Source organism: Somniosus microcephalus, chromosome 22 (assembly GCF_052327205.1).
Source record: "Somniosus microcephalus isolate GS21.2 chromosome 22, FLI_Smic_1.0, whole genome shotgun sequence".
In the NCBI taxonomy this organism is placed as follows: Eukaryota; Metazoa; Chordata; class Chondrichthyes; order Squaliformes; family Somniosidae; genus Somniosus; species Somniosus microcephalus.
In genome coordinates, this window is record NC_141008.1 from 23,761,643 (window position 1) to 23,786,938 (window position 25,296).

Here is a 25,296-nt window from a genome sequence, read left to right on the forward strand (position 1 = left end):
AGAAACAGTCGGGGTCTGAATACCGATCCCTCGGGCACCCCAATCTGGAATCTACGGATTTTGAACAAATTCTACTTGTAATCAGTTGTGTGACAGCACATCAGTAGCTTAACATTAAACTCTGAAATAGAAAATCTTATGTTCTTATAACTACATATGAAGTAGGAGCAGGAGTCGGCCATTCGGCCCCTCGAGCCTGCTCCGCCATTCAGTAAGATCATGGCTGATCTTCTCCCTCTTCTCCACGTTCCTGCACTATCCCCATACCCCTTGATTCCCTTAATATTCAAAAATCTATCGATCTCTGTCTTGAATATACTCAACGACTGAGCCTCCACAGCCCTCTGGGGTAGCGAATTCCAAAGATTCACCAAGAAGAAATTTCTCCTCATCGCAGTCCTAAATGGCCGACCCCTTATTCTGAGATGGTGACCCTGGTTCTACACTCCCCAGCCAGGGGAAACATCCTCCCTGCATCTAACTCTGTCAAGCCCTGTAAGAATTTTGTATGTTTCAATGAGATCACCTTTCATTCTTCTAAACTCTAGAGAATATAGGCCTAGTCTACTCAATCTGTCCTCGGGACAATCCCCCCATCCCAGGAACCAGTCTGGTGAACCTTCGTTGCACTCCCTTTATGGCAAGTATATCCTTCTTTCGGTAAGTAGACCAAAACTGTACACAATTCTCCAGGTGTGGTCTCACCAGGGCCCTATATAATTGCAGTAAGATGTCTTTACTCTTATCCTCAAATCCTCTTGTAATAAAAGCCAACATACCATTTGCTTTCCTAATTGCTTGCTGTAACTGCATGTTAAGTTTCAGTGATTTGTGTACAAGAACACCCAGGTCCCTCTGATCACCAACATTTTCCAATCTCTCACCATTTAAAAAATACTCTGCTTTTCTATTTTTCCGACCAAAGTAGTTAATCATATTTGGCATGCAGCTGAACGGCGCTCAATGTTTTTGGCAGGACCTTAGCCGAAAGCAGTCCAAGATCGGCTAACTCGGCAAGTGCCAGTGATCACGTCTGTGACCTTCCTTTGTGTTTTGGCTCAGTACCACTCTGGGCAAAACTGAGCCTTTGGAGGAGATGGGTATCATCTTAATTATTTGTCCAAATATTGTGTTTTACAGAAGTGTATTGAACTTTTCAATTTATTTTAATTGTGTCCGCTTCCTTTTTTTTTGACCAAACTGCACCACAGACCATTCTGGAGAAAGAGGGACTTTCATTTCCATCGTGCTTTATTATAATTCTCAGGACATCTTAAAACACAACACTTATACAATGTATTACTTGAAGTGCAGAACATGAAACTCTTTTAACCGGCACCTAAATAACCGTAAATCTCTTGACCAGCAAAATTCAGGAGTAGGTTCAGGTAAGTTTTACTTTATATTATTGGCCTTGCAACAGGGACTCCTGGATCTGTGGCCGTGTAACCGGGGTTCCTGCACCTGTGGCCGTGTAACCGGGGTTCCTGCACCTGTGGCCGCGTAACCGGGGCTCCTGCACCTGTGGCCGTGTAACCGGGGCTCCTGCACCTGTGGCCGTGTACGGGGCTCTCGTACCTTGGTAAGTATACCTCTCTGTAATCCGGACTTTTTGATCAACCGGCACCACGACGGTGCCGGTTAAAAAAGAGTTTCCTGTAATACCACAAACAGCAATGAGATGAAGGATCAGTTAATCTAATTCTGGTGGAGTTTGTTGAAGGAGGAATGTTGGTCAGGACACTGAGGGACTCCTTGCTCCTCTTTGCGTAGTGTCGTAGGATCTTAAGTCCCACAGAAAGAATGTCTGATCAGAGATGGAAAAGAGAAGGAGACTTTATAAAGAAAGACATTTATATAGCACCTTTTGCAAATGCTGGACGTCCCAAATCGCTTTACAGCCAATGAAGTACTTTTATTTTTGAAGTGTAGTCACTGTTGTAATGTAGGAAACACGGCAGCCAATTTGTACACAGCAAGCTCCCACAAACGGCAATGTGATAATGACCAAATAATCTGTTTTTGTGAAATATAAATAAAATGCTGGAAATACTCTGCATCTGTGGAGAGAGAAATAGAGTTAAAGTTTCAGGTCGATGACCCTTCGTCAGAACTGGAAAAAGTTGGAGATGGAACAGGTTTTTAAACAAGTGCAGGGGCAGGGAGAGGGGGGAGGGGAGGAAAGAACAAATGGGAAGGTCTGTGATAGGGTGGAAGGCAGGAGAGATTGAGACAAAAGGGATGATGGTGCAAGGCAAAAGGAGATGGTAATGGGACAAGTTAAGAAATAAAAGATGACTAGATGAAGTGTAAATGGCATTTGCAGAATGATTGACAGCTACCATGTGAGAGAGAGAAAAAAAAGATAGGGGCCGAGGTTATGGTCTGAAATTGTTGAACTCGATGTTGAGTCCAGAAGGCTGTAAAGTGCCTAATCGAAAGATGAGGTGCTGTTCCTCGCGCTTGCGTTGAGCTTCATTGGAACAGTGCAAGAGGCAGAGGATGGAGAGGTCATAGTGGGAGTGGAGCGGAGCATTAAAGTGACAGGCGACCGGAAGCTCAGGGTCACCCTTACGGACTGAACGGAGGTGTTTCGCAAAGCGGCCACCCAATCTGCGTTTGGTCTCCCCAATGTAGAGGAGACCGCATCGTGAGCAGCGAATACAGTGTACTAAATTGCAAGAAGTACAAGTAAATCGCTGTTTCACCTGGAAGGAGTGTTTGGGGCCCTGGACAGTGGGAAGGGAGGAGGTAAAAGGGCAGGTGTTGCTGCATCTGCGCTTGCACGTGAAGGTGCTGGGCGAAGGGGAAGGGGTGTTGGGGGTGATGGAGGAGTGGACTAGGGTGTCGCGGAGGGATGCAACGCATGCCCTTTGGTGGTTTTCACTTGTCTGAATTAGAACATAGAGGAGTAGGAGTAGGCCATTTGGCCCTTCTAGCCTGCTCCGCCATTTGATAAGATCATGGCTGATCTTCAACCTCAACTCCACCCTTGATATCCAGAAATCTATCGATCTCTGTCGTGAATATACTCGACGACTGAGCATCCACAGCCCTCTGGGATAGAAAATTGCAAAGAATCTCTAGTGACCCCTAGTTCTAGACTCCCCAGCCAGGGGAAACATCTACCCTCTCAAGCCCCTTAAGAATTTTATATGTTTCAATGAGATCACCTCTCATTCTTCTAAACTTTAGGATATATAGGTCTAGTTTATTCAATCGCTCCTCCTAGGACAATCCCCTCATCCCAGGAATCAGTCTAGTGCACTCCCTCTAAGGCCAAGTATATCTTTCCTTTGGTAAGGAGACTAAAATTCTTCACAGTACTCCAGGTGTGGTCTCACCAAGGTCCTGTACAATTGTACTCAGATTGCTTTACTCTTATACTCCAATCCCTTTGTAATAAAGGCTAGTCACAGAAATCACAGAAACCCCACAGTGCAGATAGAGGCCATTTCGGCCCATCGAGCCTGCACCGACACATATCCCACCCAATCCCCATAACCCCTACACCAACACATATCCCACCCTATCCCCGTAACCCCACGTATTTAATCCCCCTAACACTAAGGGTCAATTTATCATAGCCAATCAACCTAACCCGCACATCTTTGGACTGTGGGAGGAAACCGGAGCACCCGGAGGAAACCCACGCAAACACGAGGAGAATGTGCAAACTCCACACAGACAGTCGCCCGAGGCCGGATTCGAACCCGGGTCCCTGGCGCTGTGAGGCAACAGTGCTAACCACTATGCCACCGTGCTGCCATTTGCTTTCCTAATTTCATTGTACCTGCATGTTAACGTCTGTGATTCGCGTACAAGCACACACAGGTCTCTCTGAAAACCAACGATACCCAATCTCTCGCCATTTAAAAAAAAAAAACTAATTGCAATTAAAATCTGAATTTACAGTAAGCAGAGAGAGCCGTCTGAGTGAATGACTGGTCGGCACCTCCACCGACTTTGGGGATTCAATTAATTCCTTTTAATACATTGCTGTTGCATATTTGCTCGTGTGTGGTGAGATTGTTGCTGAGCTGATGTCACACATGGTTCCCGCATACCAAGTATGAGGCACAGTTCTCATCGAAGTGTGGATGACATCACAAGCCAATCTTCAGTCTCCACTATGAATGATTTATAAGGTATTTATTCTCTCCTCTTCCTGCTGAAAATGTTGACCCATCTGGATTTGGGCGAGGTAGCAGCGAGTTTCTGAGACCAATAGAACTGCAACCCAGTGGGAGGTCAGAGCCTTGAGAAAAACAGACAATTTGGGGAGAAAAAATGTACAGGGACCATGAGGATCTGAGATTCTATTTCTGCTCTAGCGGATCTCAGTGGGGCTATGGCGCTGCATCAGTTGGTCTTAATTCCCTGGTCAAATAGCCCATCAACATTCATGGACTCGGGCAGCCTTCTGACCATTCTTCATGCGTGAGTGCCACAAAGATATTTTACCACAAGGGCATCACAACTGACAGATCCAGTCGTCGCCTGACAACCAAATGTGAACTTTCCAACAAGTGATTGGAAGTGATCAGGGACTGGACCTTTAGTTCATTGTTACTCTCCTTAACCCGGGGATTGAAGCTAGTTGAAGGGCCGAAGATCATTGAACTCGTCACAAACTGGGAGCTGATCCAGGCACCTGAAGTATATTTTGTTTTTCCAAAAAGAATTCTGTGGGTGCTTCAAGTACATCGCTCAAGTGGCCTCTCTAGAATTTTCAGCCTTGATAGTAAGTGAGCTATTCTACTGTGAAGGGCATTGCTGCTGAGCCTGATCCTTTTTTTGTCCCTCCACCTGACCTGCAGACACACTCAACTTTCCAGCAGGTGCTAATGGATAAATGATCAGCTTAGTGGTGCGTTAAGAACATAAGAACATAAGAAATAGGAGCAGGAGTAGGCCAATTGGCCCCTCGAGCCTGCTCCGCCATTCAATAAGATCATGGCTGATCTGATCCTAACCGCCAATCCACTATGACAGAACCATCTCCTGAACCTAACAGAATTAGACACACGAAACAGGAGCAGGATCAGGCTACACGGCCCCTGGGCCCACTCCGCTACCCACAGGGTCATTGCCTATCCGAACCTAGACTCGTGTCCAAATTCCTGCCCGCTCCCCGTAACCCTTAATTCCCTTTTCTTCTAGGAAACTGTCTATTTCTGTTTTAAATTTATGTAATGATGTAGCTTCGACAGCTTTTTGGGGAAGCATATTCCATGGACCTACCACCCTCTGAGTGAAGTAGTTCCTCCTCATCTCAGTTTTGAAAGAGCAGCCCCTTATTCTAAGACTATGCCCCCTAGTTCTAGTTTCACCCATCATCTGGAACATCCTCCCTGCATCCACCCGATCCAACCCCTTCATAATCTTATATGTTTCAATAAGATCGCCTCTCATTCTTCTGAACTCCAATGAGTAGAGTCCCAATCTACTCAACCTCTCCTCATATGTCCATCCCCTCATCCCCGGGATTAATCGAGTGAACCTTCTTTGTACTGACTCGAGAGCAAGTATGTCCTTTCTTAAGTATGGACACCAAAACTGTATGCAGTATTCCAGGTGCGGTCTCACCAATACCTTGTACAACTGAAGCAATACCTCCCTATTTTTATATTCTATCCCCCTAGCAATGAAAGCCAACCTTCCATTGGCCTTCTTAATCACTTGCTGCACCTGCATACTAACCTTTTGAGTTTCGTGCACCAGGACCCCCAGATCCCTTTGTACTTCAGTACTTCCAAGTTTCTTGCCATTAAGATAATAACTTGCTCTACGATTTTTCCTGCCAAAGTGCATAACCTCACACTTTCCAGTATTGTATTCCATCTGCCAAATCTCTGCCCACTTACTTAGCCTGTCTATGTCCCCTTGCAGGTTTTTTATGTCCTCCTCACTCACTACTTTCCCTCCCATCTTAGTATCATCTGCAAACTTTGATGTGTTACACTCGGTCCCCTCCTCCAAATCGTTAATATAGATTGTAAAGAGTTGGGGACCCAGCACTGACCCCTGCGGAACACCACTGGTTACTGATTGCCAGTCTGAGAATGAACCATTTATCCCAACTCTCTGCCTTCTGTTAGATAGCCAATCCTCTATCCATGCCAGAATATTACCCCCAATCCCGTGATTTTTTATCTTAAGCAATAATCTTTTGTGTGGCACCTCGTCAAATGCCTTTTGGAAGTCTAAATACACTACGTCCACTGGTTCCCCTTTATCCACCCTATATGTTACTTCCTCAAAGAACTCCAGCAAATTTGTCAAACATGACTTCCCCTTCATAAAACCATGCTGACTTTGTCTTATTAAATTATGATTATCCAAATGTCCTGTTACTGTCTCCTTAATAATGGACTCCAAAATTTTACCTACCACAGATGTTAGGCTAACCGGTCTATAGTTTCCAGCCTTCTGTCTGCTGCCCTTTTTAAATAAGGGTGTTACATTAGCAGTTTTCCAGTCTGCCGGGACCTTTGCTGAGTCCAGGGAGTTTTGGAAGATTGTTACCAATGCATCCACAATCCCTACCGCCACTTCCTTGTGTCAGAGCATGAAAATGTGGTGGCACTGGATTGTTCATGTGTACCCTCCTCGACTGTTGAATTGGTAATATTAGCCGCCTTCCTGTGTTCAGGCACAGAAAGGACACTGGATGCTTCCCTGCAGAGAGAGAATGTTGGTCGGAGAGTCCAGTTCACCCCCTGTAACTGCAGCATGGGTAGATTTGCAGGGCTATGGGGGAAGAGTGTGGAGTGGGACTAATTGGATCGCCCTTTCAAAGGCAAGATGGGCCAAATGGCCTCCTTCTGTGCCGTAAGATTCTATGATTCCTGGAGCAAGATCTTGACCTGCTCCCTCGGGTATAGATGGTTCCGTCTTGGGGAGACAGTGACATAGAAGGGTAGTGTCTACATCTGGTGCTGTTGACCAATGAACGCATAGCACAATTCTGCCAAATTCCCCTCTGCGTTATTTTGACAGAGGTGTTAAACCACAGGTTAAGGAATTATTTACATATACGTTAAGAATTCAAATGAAAATAGTGTCGACTGTAATTTCCACCCTAACTGGTCAAAGTTGTACCCTTAAAAATGAGCTTTTATATTTATTTTATTCCCTTCCCTTTTTGCTAATACAGTATGCTGTAGGACTTGGTGCTGGAGACCCACAACCTATGAGTGCCTCTCTTCAATGCATCACCGGACCCTACTGACTTGTTGAGCTTCCAGTAAAGCCATTTGCATCACTTCTGAGCTGCTGTTGGAGCCCTCCAGCCTTGGAGGCAGAGTTCCTCTCTATACTATTGGGTGTTGTCGACTGTACATTATCCAGGGAAAAACTGCTTTAACAGCCTTTACATCAGACGCTGAACTTCCTGGTCAAGAGATTTTTTTGTCTTTATTTTATTACATTTTTTTGTCTGTGCCGCCTTTTAAAACAGTCTTGAACAGGTGCAAGTGCCTCCCAGTTGTTCAATGTTTAATCTGGTGTGCACGCAGGTTACTGCTCTCGATTTACCCAACGGTATGATGTGCTCTTCATGGAGATTCCGTCATTGCTCCTCCCCCAACAAAGCCAGCCAGACTGCTGGATTTAACGTGCTGAATTCTTGTTGCTGTAGTTGGATTTCGGCCAGCTTTATTCAGTGCTTCCAGTCTCCTCTCTGGTCATTGAATTCCCTGAGTGCTGGGAGGATGTTCTTGCACGGTCCATGTGCATTTGATAAACCTTTTTCCAAAAGTGAGAACAATTATTTTATTTTCAACATACTACCAATGTGCAAAGTGACACTCAATTCAATTCAATTCAAATCGCTTTATTGGCATGATAAGGTACATCTTATGTTGCCAAAGCATCAAAATACATTTATGGTTGAACACATAAACGCGGTTCTATTCACACAGTTTATAAATATACATTCGCCTTGTTTGTATATATTCTTGTCTTAGTTTACTGGTTGTCCCTCTGTTCATGGCAAGCTGTAACATAGTGTGCTGCCAGTGTTACACAGCTTATCTCCTCCCCCAGTAGGAAAGGGAGTTTTTGGTTGTCATTCAGATTTCTGAATTCAGGGCATATTTGGGAGAATTTTTGGTAGAAATTCTCCCTGATGTCCTGATATTTTCCACAGGCTGTGAGGAAGTGCATCTCTGTCTCAACTACTCCCAGACTGCAGTGAGAGCATATCCTGTCTTCTCTTGGCAGCCTGGTTTGCCTGTGTCTGCCTTTTTCGATCGCTAGGCTATGTTCGCTAAGTCTGTACCTTGTCAAGGTTCTTCTCAGTTTGTTATCCTTTACCATGGTCAGGTAATCAGCTATGTTGTATTGTCTGTTTAGGGCCAAGTAGCAATTGAGTTTGCTTTGGGTTTTTGTTGTTTCTGCCCAATATGTCAGATATTTTTCCTTTTGCTTAGCGACGATTGTGTTGGGTCGAATTCTTTGTGTTACCCTGTCACTGTCCTGGGACTGGTTATTGTTAGTAGTTACTTCACTGAGTCCCAGGACTAGTTGACTGAGGGTATTTTTCTTTATGGTCAGCTCTTGGCATTTCAGGGCGTCGTAGTGATAGCATTGGGGGTTGCTCATTTGTAGGTGATTCCAAAATTTGGTGGCTCTTTTTTGGATAGTGATTATTAATGGATATTGGCCTAGTTCCGCCCTGCATGCATTGTTTACTGTTTTCCTTTGAGTCCGGAGGATACTTTTACAGAATTCTGCATGTAGGATCTCAATTGGGTGTTTGTCCCATTTTGCAAATTCTTGTTGTGTTAGCGGTCCCCATACCTCACTGCCATAGAGTGCAATTGGTTCAATTACTGATTTGAAAATTTTGAGCCAAATGCTAATTGGGATTTCTATTTGGATTGATTTTTTGATGGCATAGAAAGCCTTTCTTGCTTTCTCTTTCAGTTCATTCACAGCCAGTTTGAAGTTTCCCGTAGAACTGATTTTTAAGCCCACATATGTGTAGTGAGTGGTTTGTTCAATTTTGGTTGTTCCTACTGTGAAATTTATTTTGGGTCCCTGATGTTTGGATCTTTGCTGGAACACAAGGACTTTGGTTTTTTGGGGATTTATTGTCAGGGCCCAAGTCTGGCAGTACGACTCCAGCAGGTCCAGGTTCTGCTGTAGACCCTCCTTAGTTGGTGACAGCAGAACCAGGTCGTCTGCATAGAGGAGGAATTTAACCTTGGATTCATATAGGGTGAGGCCAGGTGCTGTAGATTGTTCAAGTAGTTTTGCCAATCCATTAATGTAAATATTAAAGAGTGTCGGTGAGATTGGCGAGCCCTGCGTCACCCCCCGCCCCTGTGGGAAGTATTTTGTTTGTTTGTCTCCAATTTTAACTGCACATTTATTGTTTGTATACATTGATTTAATTACATCATATGTTTTCCCTCCTACCCCGCTTTCGATAAGTTTCAGGAATAAACCGTCATGCCAGATGGAGTCGAAAGCCTTCTGGAAATCTACAAAGCATGCGTAGATTTTGCTTTTGTTATGGTGAACGTGTTTGTCAATTAGGGTCTGTAGGGTGAAGATATGATCGGATGTTCTATAGTTTGGCAGGAATCCAATTTGGCTTTTACTCAGGACATTGTGCTCCTCAAGGAAGTTTATAAGTCTTTTGTTTATGATGCTACAGAATACCTTCCCCAGGTTACTGTTTACACAGATGCCTCGATAGTTGTTTGGGTCGATTTTGTCCCCACTTTTGTATATGGGTGTTATGAGTCCTTTGTTCCAGATGTCAGGGAAATAACCGACACTCAGAACCAAGTTGAAGAGTTTTAGGATAGCTAGTTTCATTTTGTCGTCTGCGTGTTTAATCATCTCGTTTAGTATGCCGTCTGTCCCGCAAGCTTTTCCTGGTCGCAGGTCCTTGAGTTTTTCAAGAAGTTCTTTTTCTGTTATTATGGCGTCTAGCGGGTTTTGGTTATCTTTTATGGCCAATTCAAGCTTTTCCAGTTTTTTGCGTATTTGGTGTTGCTCTGGTCTTAGTGTGTTTTTCTGGTATAATTTTTCAAAGTGGCTTACCCATGTGTCCCCATTTTGAATGGACAAATCGTCGTGTTGTTTTTTGTGTAGTGTTTTCAAGTTGTCCCAGAAACAATTGGAATCAATGGATTCCTCCATGGAGCTGAGTGTATTCTTAATAAATTGCTCTTTTTTGGTTCTGAGTGTGTTTCTGTATTGTGTTAGTGTCTGACAATAAGTAAGGCGTAATTCCTCGTTTTCTGGATGTCTGTGTTTTTGGTTTGATATTTTTCTAAGTTTTTTCCTCATGTTATGGCAATCATGGTCAAACCATTTTTCATAGTTTTTTGTTTTGGGTTTGTTCTTGCGAGCTTTCAAGTTTGCATTTGTTGCCAAATTATCAAAAATATTGTTTAGTTTACTAACTGCCCGGTTTACGCCTTCTTTATTGTGAGTGTATATGTTATCCAGAAAGGTGTCTAAGAGAACTTGAGTTGATGCATTGCTAATTGTTTTCTGGTATTTTTTCCGTGTCATTTTTGGCCCATCTGTACGATTTTTTGGTGTTGTACAGTTTACTGGGTTGTGTTTCTATGTTGTTTGTTTCTGTCTTTTTGAGAAACATAGTAATTTGACTGTGATCTGACAGTGTTGTTTGTGGTTTGACTGTGAATGCTCTGAAAGAGGATGGGTCTAAGTCTGTAATCATATAGTCTACTGTGCTGCAGCCAAGAGGTGAGCAATAGGTCGATCTTCCTAGGAGGTCTCCTATGAACCTACCATTGACAATGTACAGACCCAGGTTTCGACAGAGCTGTAGTAGCTGTTTTCCGTTGGTATTTGACTGCTTGTCGCAGTTATGCCTGTATGGAAGGGAAGGGATGTCAAAGTAAATATTCCCGAATACGTAATTGTTTCCCTGATTATTGGTGAAGTCTGGTTCTTCGCCCGAACAGGAATTCACCTCTGTTGAGATTCTGTCCATGGACAGCTTTGCTTTTTCCTGTCTATCACTGTGTTAATCTCTCTCATTACTGTCTGTCAATCTGTTAATCTCTCTCTCCCCTCCCTCCCTCTCTCTCACCCCCAACCTCCCCTCTCTGCCTGTCACTCTGTTCTTCTGTCGATGTTAATCCCTCGTTCTCCTGTTTGTCAATCATGTCAGTCTGTTCACTCTTCCCTCGCTTATCTATCACATTGCTGGTGCTCCATCTATCTCTGCAACTGTCTGTCTCTCCTGTCTTATCTTATTGTTTATGTGAATCCAGACAGTATGTGTTGGCAGGAGATTTAACCCTGTGGAAATTACAGCTAAGCCTGCACTTGTTCACACCTGACGTCCATTTCCCATTCAAATAATTTGATACTAATCAGGAGCAGGAACCCTGCGTGATTTCCCTCCCTCCCGCCATTAACCCAGTAACAGTGAGCACACTTGTGACAGGCCTGTTGCTGCCCCAGTTAAGATCAGCTAACCCAGTACTACCCGGGGATCGAGACTGTGACCTTTTTGATGGTATGGTTGCGAACCATGAGACCATTTCCATGTATACCTTTACCCACTCACCCATCAGGGTAGTTCTGTGTCCACCTCTCTGTTGACCTTGAGCCTCTGTTTCGCTCTATGATGTCCATTGTTTTATTTAAGTTGGTTTTACTAAAGTTGTTTCTGTATTGTTCAGTTTACTAGCCAATTGCCTTTACTTGGTATTTTTGGCCAGCTGTGTCATTTGGAGCCAGTGGCACTAATGTAATGTAAAGTTGTTGAGTATATTCAAGGCTGCGATAGATAGATTTTTGGACTCTAGGGGAATCAAGGGATATGGGGATCGGATGGGAAAGTGGAATTGAGGCCAAAGATCAGCCATAATCTTATTGAATAGAGGAGCAGGCTCAAGGGGCGGTATGGCCTACTCCTGCTCCTAGTTCTTGCGTTCTTATGTAAAAGTGTCTTTATATCTAACAGCCTCCTCATCATTTCTCCAATATGCCTTTTCTGGTGTTGAATTGACTTCTTCAGATTCCTTGACTCCCTCTCACAGGTTTATCTGTTAATTGGTAATTGGGGTGGGAGGAGGAAGCATCTTGAGGGGGGATAAAAGTCACAGAACATTTTCTACTCCATCTCCCCCGCCAACTGGCAACCAACACCTGGATTGCGAATATTTTTTTGGAGAATAGTAAACTTAGTAATTGTAAGTGCTGTTGTTTGAGATAATTTGGGCAGGGGTCTATTGGTTCACGTAACATACCTTCCACTTTCCTTTTTGATTCCTCACTGCAATTCTGAAGAAAAGAGAGAACTTGTGTAGCACCCTTCACAGCCCCAGGATGTCCCAAGAGTCTTACAGCAAACATTCTCGAACCTAATGGCCCTGTATCCTCCTTTCTAACAATTTATTCACCCCCACCAGTAATATGTTGAATCATTATATCACCCTCTTACTTCAAAAAAGAAGTTGCCTAAATTTCCTATTTTCCTTTTTGACACACTATTCCCTACTCCTTGAGTCCTGTCATTGACTGAAGAACTTTCCTGGATCCAAATTCTCCAAACCCGTCTCTTCGCTTCCCCTCCCCTCCCCTCTCTCGTCGTCCCTCTCCAGAGTGAAGTCCCACGATAGACCATCACTTTCTCATAACGGCCCTCTAGGTTCAGCAATTGGCCCCGTGCCCTCCTTTGGACTCCCTCCAATAATTCTACATTTCTTCTGTCATGGAAACCAAAACAGTTTGCCAATTGTAGCCTTAGCAAAGCCAGATACAACTTCTCCTACGTTTTATATTGTCGTCTGGATCCGATCTCCTAAGTAGGTCGACTCCCTAAGTTGAAGACCTCTAATTCCGTTCATATGTAGTGTGTCACGATGCAGACTGTGGGTAGACCTGGGAATTTGATACCGAGCTCCCGATCAGTCGGTGTGCTTGCATCATGATGCAGTGTTGCATCACAACATAAGCACAGTGACGCACTGAACTGGCTCAGTGTATCCGACAGTCTACCTGAGGTCGCTATTCCAGTTGTGGGTCTTCACCCCAGTGGCGGTATGAAGGCCAGGTTATTTATACTTGCAAGTGCAGTCAATCATTGCTGCAAGACTCGTGTTTCTGCAGTCACTGACCCTCAAGTCATTTAATGTGTTGAGTTGTGTGTAAAACCATTTTGCTTCTATGTCAACTGGCTTGGATTACTTCTGTGATCTGGAATGGGATTGTGCACACCCTTCAGGTTTCTCCAAGGTTTAGCTCCTGCTTGTAGTGTTTCTCATCGGACTATTTCTACACTATCTCTACAGACAATTTTAAATTTATGCACTTGAAACACCCTGATATATTGGTGTTTTCTCTCATTCCTTTTCAGGCACACTATTACAGGACAAAAATTGAGGTTTCTGAGTTTCACTGGATGCAGTTTTTGCCCTTGCTTCTTTCCCTGTTTTGTCTTTGCACTGTATTACTAGTCCTAGCTGAGATAGTAGGTGGGTAATCTGCTCCCAAACCACTGCTAATATCACTCTTGATCAGAACGTGTCTTGGCTGCTAATTTCCTCCTCTGTCGAGAGCAAGAATGGAGAAAAAGCTTCTGATGAGTGTCTCTCTCTTTCTCTTAACCCACCCCCTCACCATGTGCAATGATAGCTGCAGCTTCTGGTCAGGATCTGTTTCCCCCATCCCCACCACACGCACTGCTGCAGATTGGAGTGAGAACATGAAACAGTAGAATCTGTGGAGCAACCCTGCGTTCCTATCGGTAGCAAAATACTGCAGATGCTGGGACCCTGCGTTCCTATCACTGTGTAAGATGGGCATTAAGATGGTGCATTCTTGTGCTGAGCAGAGTTGGATAAAGGCTACATTGGGAGATTTCTCTAGCAAGAACTATTCATTCTAGTGAAACAAAACACCGTTTACTAACTCTCTTTCCTTTATTGGAGGATGGGGAGGGGCGTTATGATCAAGGACCCAGCTGTCTGATTGGAAGTAATAAGGTAGCTCACTGGACCAAAAGAACTGGTTACCGTGGATCAGTGAAGGAGCACAGGCTTGTGTATAAACCGAAATTGTTTGCTTCTTGAGTGGATTCTACCTCCAGGTAGTAATTGGTGCTCAAAAGAAAAGCTGGATGGGGGAGAAAAGGCAGTCAGGGTTCCCATGTGTGTGGATGTTGGCTAGGGATGGAATCGAGCACAGCTGTGATGCTTCAAGAGCCAAATAGCCCACTGGTGCTCACTGCCAAGCTCAGTCATGAAGAATGGCCACTTCAATAAGGTTCTCGAATGCTGCCTGTACAAGTCAAACCTTTGGGAGAAGGGAAATAAAATTTGCAAATAAGTGTTTATAATTATTTTACTGGTATTAATGCTTTGAGAAAAACTGATTTTTTTCCCCCTCTCTCTTGCAGAGCGTCAGCATCAATAAGGCTATTAACACACAGGAAGTTGCTGTGAAGGAAAAACATGCCAGGAATATCCTTTCTTTTGGGTGGAGTTGGAGAGAGCACAAAAAAAGCCCTTGTTTGAAGCAGTGTTTGTTTCCCACTGACTGGGCTCTGGGAGTGAACGGATTGTGGTTTCCTGATTCTCCATCTGATGTTTTCAATGTGTTGATGCTGGGTGGTGAGGTTTTTTTTCCGATAGCGCACCCTGTACTCGGACAGATTAGCCAGTGTGCTGGCCGCCTGCTTGTGAGTGCACAATTTACAGGTGCAGCTGGGAGATTTGTGGTGTCCACTGCTGCACCTGGGACCAGCGTGAGTCTCTGCTTCACTGACTATACTTCTGGCAAGACTGTGGAGAGTTCCAAAGCTGGAGGTTGTGTATTTTCTTTGCTGTTTTCTCCCCTTTTTAAGTTGTGTAAACTACCTGTTGCTCTCTGGTACCTTGCCCAAGGTCGACATCGCCCAATCCTGTCGTCACCCGATTTCGGCACAAACACATTTTCTGACAGGAGTCACTGGGTAGTCAGCAGGAGCTAATATAAATTCCCCCTTTCTTCCCCTGGGATGCTGAGGCCCATTGGTGCTAACAGCCAATAAGATTTACAAAATTAGTGTTGATGTGGTATCGGCTTAATGAGTAGTGCAGGCTTGGGCCTGTTTGCTTACCTCTTTGGGGTCGATTTTCATAAAGCTGTCGGGAAGGAGGTGGGACTACAACTTTCGGGTTTTAGTCCCGCCTACATCGACGTTCGGCCAATCCACACGATTTTCCCTTGATTGACCTTGTTGAGCCCGCCCATCGGGCTCAGCAGGCCAATTAAGGGCCACCCGGCAACAGGTGACGTCACAGACTGAAATTTTATGTCAAGAGGTCTTGACAGATGAAATATCAGTGTTTCACAGCTGTTTGAAGCTGTCAAACACTGACAGTCTGACTTCTAACCTGAGTCCTTCTACACAGACTCAGTTAGAAGTCTCACCGGCAATGAAAGCTGAAGGCTGTCACTTTTGACAGCTCGCAGCCATTTTGCTTGCAGTGCCAGCTGAGTGATGGACTCCCGAAACCTAGAGGAAGAAAGGCTGTTAAGGTAAGCACAGGTAATTTAAACTTCTTTACACACTTTAGACACACCAAACACACTTACCTTTGCACTCATGCACCCATCACTCACCTGAAGACCGACATCGCGACCCCTCCAAGTCCTTCAACCCGACGGCCCGCCTGCTCTCACCTGGCGTGGTTTGGAGCCATCGGGAATCCCACACAACACCCCTCAAAATAGGGATTAGGCTAAAAACTGCCTGTTAACTACCTGTTAACAGGCAGTTAATTGGCACTAATCCCTTCCCGCCTCGGGTCGGCGGGTCCCAGTGCGGGGCGGGTACCCACCTCCCCTGAAACTTAGGTGGAGGCGGGTTTTGGGCGGGATGGTGTCGGGACCCCCGAAATCGGGATTTTCCCTCCCCCCACACGCCTGAAACCCTGCCTGACGGCTCCAGGAAAATCGACCCCTTTGTGTTTTATGTTTTCTAAAACATAATCTGCCCTTGGACTAATTAGATGGCTCTTTCAAAGAGCCAGCACAGGCATGCTGGGTCGAATGGCCTCCTTCCATGCTGTATCATTCGATGATTCTTTGTTAAACCAAGGCCCTTTCTACCTATTCACATGGTTCATATGGCCATCAAAAATTGCATGGCACTTTTTGATGAGGAGGGTAAGTTCTCCAATGTCCTAGCCAACATTCCTCCCATGTCCAACGCCACCCAAAAACCGCTTCATCGCTCATTAATCTCATTTGCTGTTTGTGGGATCTTGACTGCCATATTTACCCATATAAGGACAACTGCACTTCAACAAAGTGTAGTTAATTGGATGTGAAGCACTTTCGCAGGTTCCACGCAACCTGATACGGTGCTTTATAAATGCACGTTTTAAAAAATTTATTTCATGCTGCAACTGTAGCCGGGGAGGTGCCGCATGGAACTGAACTAGTTGGAGGCTGGAGCACAGAAAGAGCTGAAGAACTTCTGGGCTAGGGAGGAGAAAATCGGCCAAGGTTGCAGCTCTTGACCATGTTCTGCTGGATACCTTGTGCATGTTAGCTGGACAGAATCGGGTATGACCATGAAATCCAGCACCGTTGAGTAGCCTGATACTCGCTGCCCAGATTTTCCCATGAAGAATGGCTGTCTGGGTGAGGTAGCAGAGGGCACCTGGTGTATCCCAGCAGGAGAACGTAGGAAGGTAAACCAAGCTTGAGTAATTTACCTGTTGCTGCTATACCAGGTGTAGTTTCCATTTACAGGAAGACAAAGTGGGAAATACTATATAAAACTGATTTTTGTGGGGTTTTTTTTAGCACTTACTGCCAACTTTGGCAATAGAATAAAAGCCCTGGGCTATATTGCAGCAAAATCTTTGTGGTTGGAGTAGCTTAATATTACTTGACCCGGCTACAGCAACTTCCTCTCGCTATTATGCACAAATCCCCAGTGTGCGCAATAACGGAACTGTACACCACCCTAACAGGTCAGAGTCATTCGAGGTCCTGACTTCTCGGGAGTAGTTCCATTAAAATAAATCTGTGAACAGTCATGTGTGCCAGGCTGTCACACAGCACTGTCTACTAAAAACAGCTGCCTCCTTGTTTAAGTACCTAGTCACAGTGAAATGGTGAGTTGGGACGTTATTAGATCACTGGTATCATTTTTACGTTCCTGTGAACTATGGATTCTAAAATCACTCGAGTAGTTTGCATTTCCAATTTTGATTTTTTTTTAAAAGAAGCTGCTGGAGGACATTTCCATTGTCCCTCTGTCACCTTCCTCCCAAAGTATTAATTTCTGCTGCTGGGTCTGGTTCCGTGAGTGCTGGCTTTCTTCAGTGGCTGTTTTTCCTGTTTGAGCCAGGCTGTGAATTATTGGTTGGCTATTCGATTGGGGGGTGGGAAAGGGAGAATGGGGGGTGGGGGCAGGAGATATCTCCGCCCAGGCTGGCTATTTTACCACATCAGGGGCATCAAACCCGAGCCCGATCCGATTGTCACCTGGCGCACACTTTTGGCATTCACAAACATCAGAATCGGAAACGCCAGCCAATTTTTCTCTCCTAAATCAGGAGCCCTGGGACCAGCAGTTAATGTCCTGTTGTTGTACAGCAGAAACCTGCAGGCTTTTTCTGCAAGTGAAATAAAGTCTTTGGTAGGAGCAAGATTTTACAGAGTTCCATTTCCTCCTTGGAGCAGGAGGATCCAAAAGACAACTTGAGTTGAGAAAATAATCTGCAATAACCTGTGGTTTTGGGCTTTGTATAAAGGGTCCCCTATTATTAGCACTAATTCACTAAAAGTGCAAATGAACAAGTTAGAATTTTTCGGTGTGTCAGATGACGATCGGATTGGGCTCAGGTTTGATGCCCCCGATGTGGTCAAATAGCCAGGCTTGGTTGAGATATCTCCTCCCCCCACCCTTCCTTCCCCACCTCCCAGTTGAATAGCCAACCAATAATTTGTAGCATGGGCTCACACAGGAAACAATGGCCACTGAAACGAGCCAGCGCCCACGGAACCATAGCCAGCAGAAGTGAACATCTTTTGGGGACAAATACAAATGGAAATGTCCTCCAGGGAACTTTTAGTCTCTCTCTGCCTCCCCTTCAAACTGCTTGTGGAAAATGGAATTTCTGGTTAGTTTCTGAAGTTTATTTGTGCATTGAGCAATTAATTTTTCTGCCGATAGCAGTGATCATTGTTTCCTAATCTGTACACTGGAGGCTTTTATCAGTTGTATTTTCTCAGCTGAAATGTATGAAAACACTTCATATAAAATAAAAATAAAAATGTATAAACCATTTTAAAATGAACAGAAATGTGGAAAATCTACAGCAAGTGGATCAGCACCGAAAGAGAATATAATGTTGAGGCTGGGGCACTTTATCAGAATCGGAAGTGTTAATCTTCCTATTTCAGATGCTAATTGAGTTGCTGTGAATTTCCTGTTTTGATTTCAGATCTTCAGTATTCACGTTTCTTCTTTTTATCTTGAATCTGATAAAGGGTGGTTTCAGTTCCCTGTCCTTGGCAGACCCCACAGTTACGTTAACAGTCACTAACTCAATTCCCAGCAACCTGTGTGATTGAGCTGATTAAATTTCAGAGCCCAGAACTCATCACACCTATTAATATGTATGTTATTTAAAAAAAATGCATTTCCAGTTTGTAACCATTTCCTTAACTTGTTTCTGCACCGTGTATTCTGGGTACGCACCATGAGAAAGGTGCTCACACGTTCTGGTCGGTCGTGAACCGGTTGCCGCTGTCCAGCAACGCAGTCCTTTGCTGGAAATTTTGCCATGTATTTCATAAGCTGCTTCGAGACGGACATCCAAGTGTAAGTCATATCTTAAGTTTATTAAGTGTTACTTTGTTTAATGTGTACTGCTTAAGGTCAAGGGTGGTGGTGAGGGAAGAAAAATCATTGCAACTAGTGATGGCATCATTAGTTCATATGATATTCAGAAATGTTGAACCGATAATATGCCTCAACACCACCCTTGGACTAATCTCTCACTGCCCACTACAATGTAATTCCTTGGATTCACTGTTGCCTTGATCTCGATGTTTATGCTGAGTCCAGTCAGTAATTGGAAGACCAGTTTTTTGCTGTATATTGAGGACTACTGCACCTAATTTAGATTTTTTTATTCATTCGTGGGATGTGGATGTCACTGGTAAGGCCATCATTTATTGCCCATTCCTCATTACCCTTGAGAAGGTAGTGGTGAGCCACTGTCTTAAACTGCTACAAGGTATTCCCACAGTGCTATTTGGGAGGGAGTTCCAGAATTTTGACCCAGCGACAATGAAGGAACGATGATGTATTTCCAAGTCAGGATGGTGTGTGACTTGGATAGGAACTTGGAGGTGGTGGTGTTCCCATGCACCCTTGTCCTTCTAGGCGGTAAAGGTCGCGGGTTTGGGAGGTTCTGTTACAGAAGCCTGGGTGAGTTGCTGCATTGCATCTTGTAGATGGTACACACTGCAAGCCACAGTGTTCCAGTGGTGGAGGGAGTGAATGTTTGAGGTGGTGGATGGGGTGCTAATTAAGCGGACATTTGTTCAGGATGGTGTCGAGCTTTGAGTGTTGTTGGAGCTGCACTCGTCCAGGCAAGTGGAGAGTATTCCATCACACTCCTGACTTGTGCCTTGTAGATGGAGAGGCTTTGGGGAGTCAGGAGGTGAGACACTGGAGCTGACTTCAGCATCCTCAATCTGGGAAGGGTGTGGATCAGTGTGGTTCTCGCCCATTCGTCCATGACCCCTGGACCAGGTGAGAACAAGTTTGGGCTTGACTTTGGTGAATAGTGTGCTGACTCTTCCTGTCTGGGCTCACACTTCCCTTCAGGGAAGGAGGCGAGAAAGTTGAAAAAACATTTCCAAGTGGCGAATGCAATAAGAAATTTTGTTTAATTTTTCACCATACTATTCCCTTGGCATCAAAGTGAAGTGACTGTGCAGCAATGATTCCTTGGCTCCCATTATATTAATACATAGAGAAGTGTACAAGTCAGGGCTCCACAGAGTAGTAGGGTAAATCGCCTGCACGGAACAAATTAATTTGCATGTCTATTGCGTCTAGAACTATCAAATTATTTAAAGGTACATTTACCTCACATTTCCTGTTCACATTTCTCTGTCACACTTCGAGTCGCATTCAAATTTCTGTGCTGCACTATTTGTATAAAAAACAAAGGAACTCTCCAGGGAAACAAAATACTGGAGCCAGAATATCAGCAGCCACCGATTGACATCTGTTTGAACTCCGTGTTTACTTAACAGAAATTCAGCTTCTTGGTTTTAAAGGGACATACACCTGCACTGAAACAGAAGAAGAATATATTGTCTTTTACACAGTATAAGATTCCTGTCTTTATAGAACAGTGTGATTCCTGGGAACAATTAAATTGGAGATTTGCTAATATGTCTACTCTATACCAACTCATTGAAAAAAACCTGTATAGGGCGACTGCTCTATTGAAACCTGCAGCATAAATATTTTCAGTGGGCATACTCAAATATAACACTTGACTCTTGCACTTCTTAGCTGTGACTACCTGCCATGCCATTAAATGGGGCTCTCATGGAAATTCTAATGTTAAATACGAACACTGATCTGTCAGTATTGTTACATCTCAGGCCATTTGATGGCTCTTTTTTAATCATTTCCCCACAGATGCTTCAAATCAGAAAAATGTTGTTCACCCTTATTGAATAGTTTTTTGCATCTTTTAATACCTGCTTTAATTTTTTTTGCTGCAAGGCCTCAGTCTGTCTCAGAAGCCTGGGCCTCGACTGGACAATTTTAATCAAGTTTGCATATTCTAATTGTACGTGTTTTCCAGAATTTCCCGGCATGCAATCTGCATATTCCGAGCATGTACAGTGTGCGCAATCTGTGCACTTACAGGAGTTGAAGGCTGTATCTTCTAATTCTGTAATGATTTAAGATTGTCTTTGCTTTTTCCAAAAGTCTTTGAAAGAAACTGGAGGTTTGATTCTCCAAGCTTTTATTCAGGCGATATTGATATAAATATATTGACCATTGTGCTTTTGTTATGACTTACTCAGAGACCTACAATACCCACATACAACACTTGCGAAGAGCAACACCTATTATCATGGCTTCTTGATGTTTATAAAAGAAAATGTCCTGTTTATAGAGAATGGATTTGTTTATTGCTATTAAAATTCAGTTTACAAAAACTACAGAACCATTTTTGAGGCTGAATGATTGATTTTTTTATAGCAATATAAAAAACTTGGAAACTATCTAAGCATTGAACTTCTGATTATTTTACGACGAGGCCTTGTTTGTTTATAGAAATTTAGGTTTATTAAAGTCTGTATAAGTCAGCAAACTCTTTCAATGTTGCTCCCCTGCGGCACGCCAGGAGTGCATACCAAGATATTGTGCCTGTGACTGACTTAATTTTAAGAAGCTGAAATTTTTATTTAAATACTTTAAAGCAAGAGCATGAAGACAGGAACTGGCAAACAGTGGGGCAAGTAGTAGAGGGGGCTGCCTGAGGATCCAAAATGGGCTGTGGATGGGTCGGGTGGAAGGCTAATGAGGGGGGTAGGTAGCGTGGTAAAAGATTGGGTCCTGATTGTTTGAAAGGGACCATTTTCAATCTGGGTGCAATTTCCCCCCCCCCCCCCACCCCCCATCACATATTTGTAATGATAAATTGGGGGGAAAATTGGCTCACGCCCCCTTTGGGGCAATAACTTCGCAGCGCCCCGAAAAAGTTAGCACCCCTGCGCCTGAAATTCAATAGTAGCGCTCCAAGAAGGAGGCGGGGCGCTACTGGAAGCGCTCCCCCTCCCTCTTGGGGTGCGCCCATTGATTATTGCGGCGCTACGTACAGCTGCGCTACACGTGCCGGCTCGTATCGCCGCGGTACTGTAAGCCTCCCTCCCCTGATTAAAGGGGAGTGGCATAGAGCCGCGCGCACCGGGGCGTTGGTGGACCACCGGGGAGCGGGGTGCCGGCAAAAGAGCCCGGCACTCGAGGGTAGATCACAGCCGGCACCCCGTAGGAGGGGGGCAGGTGCCAGCAGGCGGCCCAAAAAAAAATGTCCGCGTGGCACCTGCCCTCTAATTATTGCCGCCCCGGCTGCAAAAATGCCACCCTGACCTGACCCTGTCAGACATAGCGTCCACCAGTAGGTCAGGAGACGGGAGCCAAGTTTGCATCCGGGGCGCTGCAACCCATTGTGTATTACTTGGTGTTATAACATCATGTATCTTCAGACTTGCTGGAGGCCACCAAAGCCATAACTGAATAAGCCATACGTTGAATACTAACTCTTGTCTACTGACGGTGGGCAAGGAAAGTCCTTTTTAGATGCTTGCCTGCCTTTGCTCCAAGTGGGGGAAAAAAGTTCATTCTCCAGTATGGTGCAACCTTATTTCTCTCCCTACCCCCCACCCCCCCAGCCCGCTGCCCCCGCACCCCACTTAACAAACATGTGGACCAAGAACCTGTGGGATAAATAACCTGGAACTAGGAAAATAGTGGGAGGAATTGACCACCTTCCTGCAGACCTATCCTGCAACCACCCCAAGCCTTGACATTCAATGAGAATCCTAAACTGACCTCTTCATGGACACATCCCTGTCCCCACCATGCTCTCACTGTCTACAGGCACTGCCCTAACTCAGCACCCAGTGTCCCCTCATTCCCCATTCCACCTCTTCGCTGTGTGCCTCAAGTATCCTGACTAGCAAAGTTCCTGATTCTGCCTAGAGTGTGACGAATGTGGCTAAATAGAATCCTCAACCTTTGTATCTCCACATCCTGGGCAACCTGCAGAACAACATATATTTTGCCTTGACATGAGAAAGCATTTAAAATTTGGGCAACTTAATAACAAAATAAAATTATTTGAGGAACTAGGAGGAATGCTTCCACATGTGTTTACCAAACCTTAGTGTCTAGATTTGAATACTACATACAATGTCTTTAGCAGATTCATCATGATAGCTGGTGTTTTGGCTCCTTTGCAGGGCCCTCCCCTACTTGTGAATCTGTACTACTTTGGTATACTCACAATCCAATCCACCATTCATGCTAGCCTCGCAGTGTGAGTTTTCTATATATTTTTGGGATCACTTTGTTTTACTTTAGCTTCAGGTCATAATAAACTAGAAATGTTTTTTGGAGCTTGATCAGAATGGGAGTAGGAGACCACATGGAGGAAGTATCAAATCTGAAATTGAGACATTTTTATGGGTACAAAAATCACCTGTTTCTTGAGAACCTGTCACGCTCAGCCTACCTGATGTGGTGTGCGGAGGATGCAAATCATTTAAAAGATGAAGAATAATCTTCAAGATATGTCTTCTCCTTTCAATGAAATTATCAAGAAATGTAGCTGAAGAACAAGATCCGTAGTGGTAGACACCATTCATGTTGAAACGAGCAGAGCCCAAGATTAGCAATTTAGGAAATGGAGATCACATGATACGAAGCTGGGTTTGTAATCTGGGCAGGAGGAAAGGAAACTGAGGGAGGTGTATGGTAGAATTGCCGTCTTTAAATTCGCCAGTCTTCACCATTGATGCCGGTGGCCAGGTTCCAGACTCAAACAGGCTCGGAAAGGTATAAAATGGATGTGCAGGTTAAATATACTTGTGTTGCAAACCGTACTAAATGTCTGCTGGGAAACTGGACTAAATGAGATACATCTGAGAGTCCTTTAAGCATTGAGTGGTAAAGTAGGGTCTGATTGATATTTTCAAGAATTCCATAAACACAGCGTTAAAAAGATTATTGACAAATAGAATTGAAGGTTATAGGGATACATTTAGGCAGATGTGGTTCACGAGTTATGCAATACTTGTGTGTCATTGAGCACATGGTCAGAATATCTGGAGCAAATTTGTTTTAACTTTTGAAAGTTTTGCTGAGTTTAAATTGTGTTCCTCGGCAATCTTTGGATTGGGTTAGGTTATGACAGTAGTTGTGCATGATGTACAGGAGGCAATTGGTTTCCATGAACCAAACCCGTTCCATTCCATGGTTTGTTATACAGGAAACTTTTTTTATCCGGCACAGACTGGATCGGCGTGTTGCAGGTTTATCAAAATTTCCGGATGACGGAGAGGGTTATCTACCGAGGCTATTTTTAACAAAGAAAAATAAAAAAATCAAGAAATGTGCAGTGTACAGTAATTGGGTATTCACCTACAGAATGTTGTGTTAAATGGATGGTGGAAGATGCTTGATTAAGTACAGTACTGCCAGTTGAGGGTAATCCATAACTCTTTAATTACTTAACAGTAAAACAAAACTTATAAACGACAGTACAGTATAAAGTACTGTGGTTGACTGTACACTTATTCCAAGTCAGCTGGTTCATCAGGAATATCCATGTCAGCTGGGTCATCAGGATCATGCACTTCAACAGATTCTTCAGGCACTTCCACTGATTCAACTCTTTTGGAAGCTTTCCTAAACATGTCCCGGATGTCTGCTTGCTTCGTGGACTCTTGCCTTTTTTGTAGAAAGGTGGAATGCAGAATATGGAGGTGCATAACTTCTTAGGCAGAATAGCAAGAATGGCTTTCAGCAAATTTGAGGAATGAAGCAAAATCTTCTGCAGCTTTAGCCCAAGAAATCTTCTCTTCAGAAATCTCATCCTCTTCACTTTCCATCTCACTTTCCCTTTCTTTCTTTGGATTCAAAACATTCTCCATTATTTCATCATCACTTAGCATATGCACAACAGCAACTTCTCTATCTGCATCAACCCACTGCTCAATATCACTTTCACTGAGGTGATGTGGAGGGTTTGCTGGGCCTACATTTTTCACCATGCCAGCCATTTCCATTACTGTACTCCTCTTGGGACGAACATTGAACCCATGAAATTCCTCCTCTGAAGAAGAACCTTCAGCAAACATTACAGAAGGCCACAATTTGCGCCAGGCTTGTCTCAAAGTGTGACCTTTCACCAAGTTCCAGGAACAGGCAGCATTAAAGATGGCATCTTTAAGATTGTATTCCTTCAGAAATGCGTGAATATTGTCATCTTAGCTTATCAGTTTACGTAAGAAGTCTTTCTTGTAATGACACTTGAGATTTTGGATAACGCCCTGGTCCATGGGTTGTATGAGAGAAGTTACATTTGGTGGCAAATAAATGGTGAAAATATTTCCCGCAACCAACTCGGATTCATGCGGATGGGCTCTACAATTATCAAGCAATAAAATGCATTTGCTATCTTCAGGTTTCCCTATTCTACGGAAATGTTCCCTCACCGATGGAACAAAAATATGATGGAACCAATTCAA

The 25,296-nt window shown here is 44.1% G+C and overlaps 1 protein-coding gene across 3 annotated transcripts in view; it reads left to right on the top strand.

Annotated features, from left to right (window-relative positions):
- The window catches only part of hip1 (huntingtin interacting protein 1), a 279,248-nt gene that overhangs the window by 112,182 nt on the left and 141,770 nt on the right, over positions 1-25,296 (top strand). For all 3 annotated transcript variants that reach the window (XR_015073207.1, XM_085964331.1, XM_085964332.1), the window contains exons 2-3: positions 14,402-14,465; positions 18,687-18,829. Coding sequence is in view for 2 of the 3 variants with exons in the window: in XM_085964331.1 (XP_085820457.1) it covers positions 14,402-14,465; positions 18,687-18,829 (207 nt within the window). In the remaining variant the exon portion in view is untranslated. The remainder of the gene's footprint in view (positions 1-14,401; positions 14,466-18,686; positions 18,830-25,296) is intronic.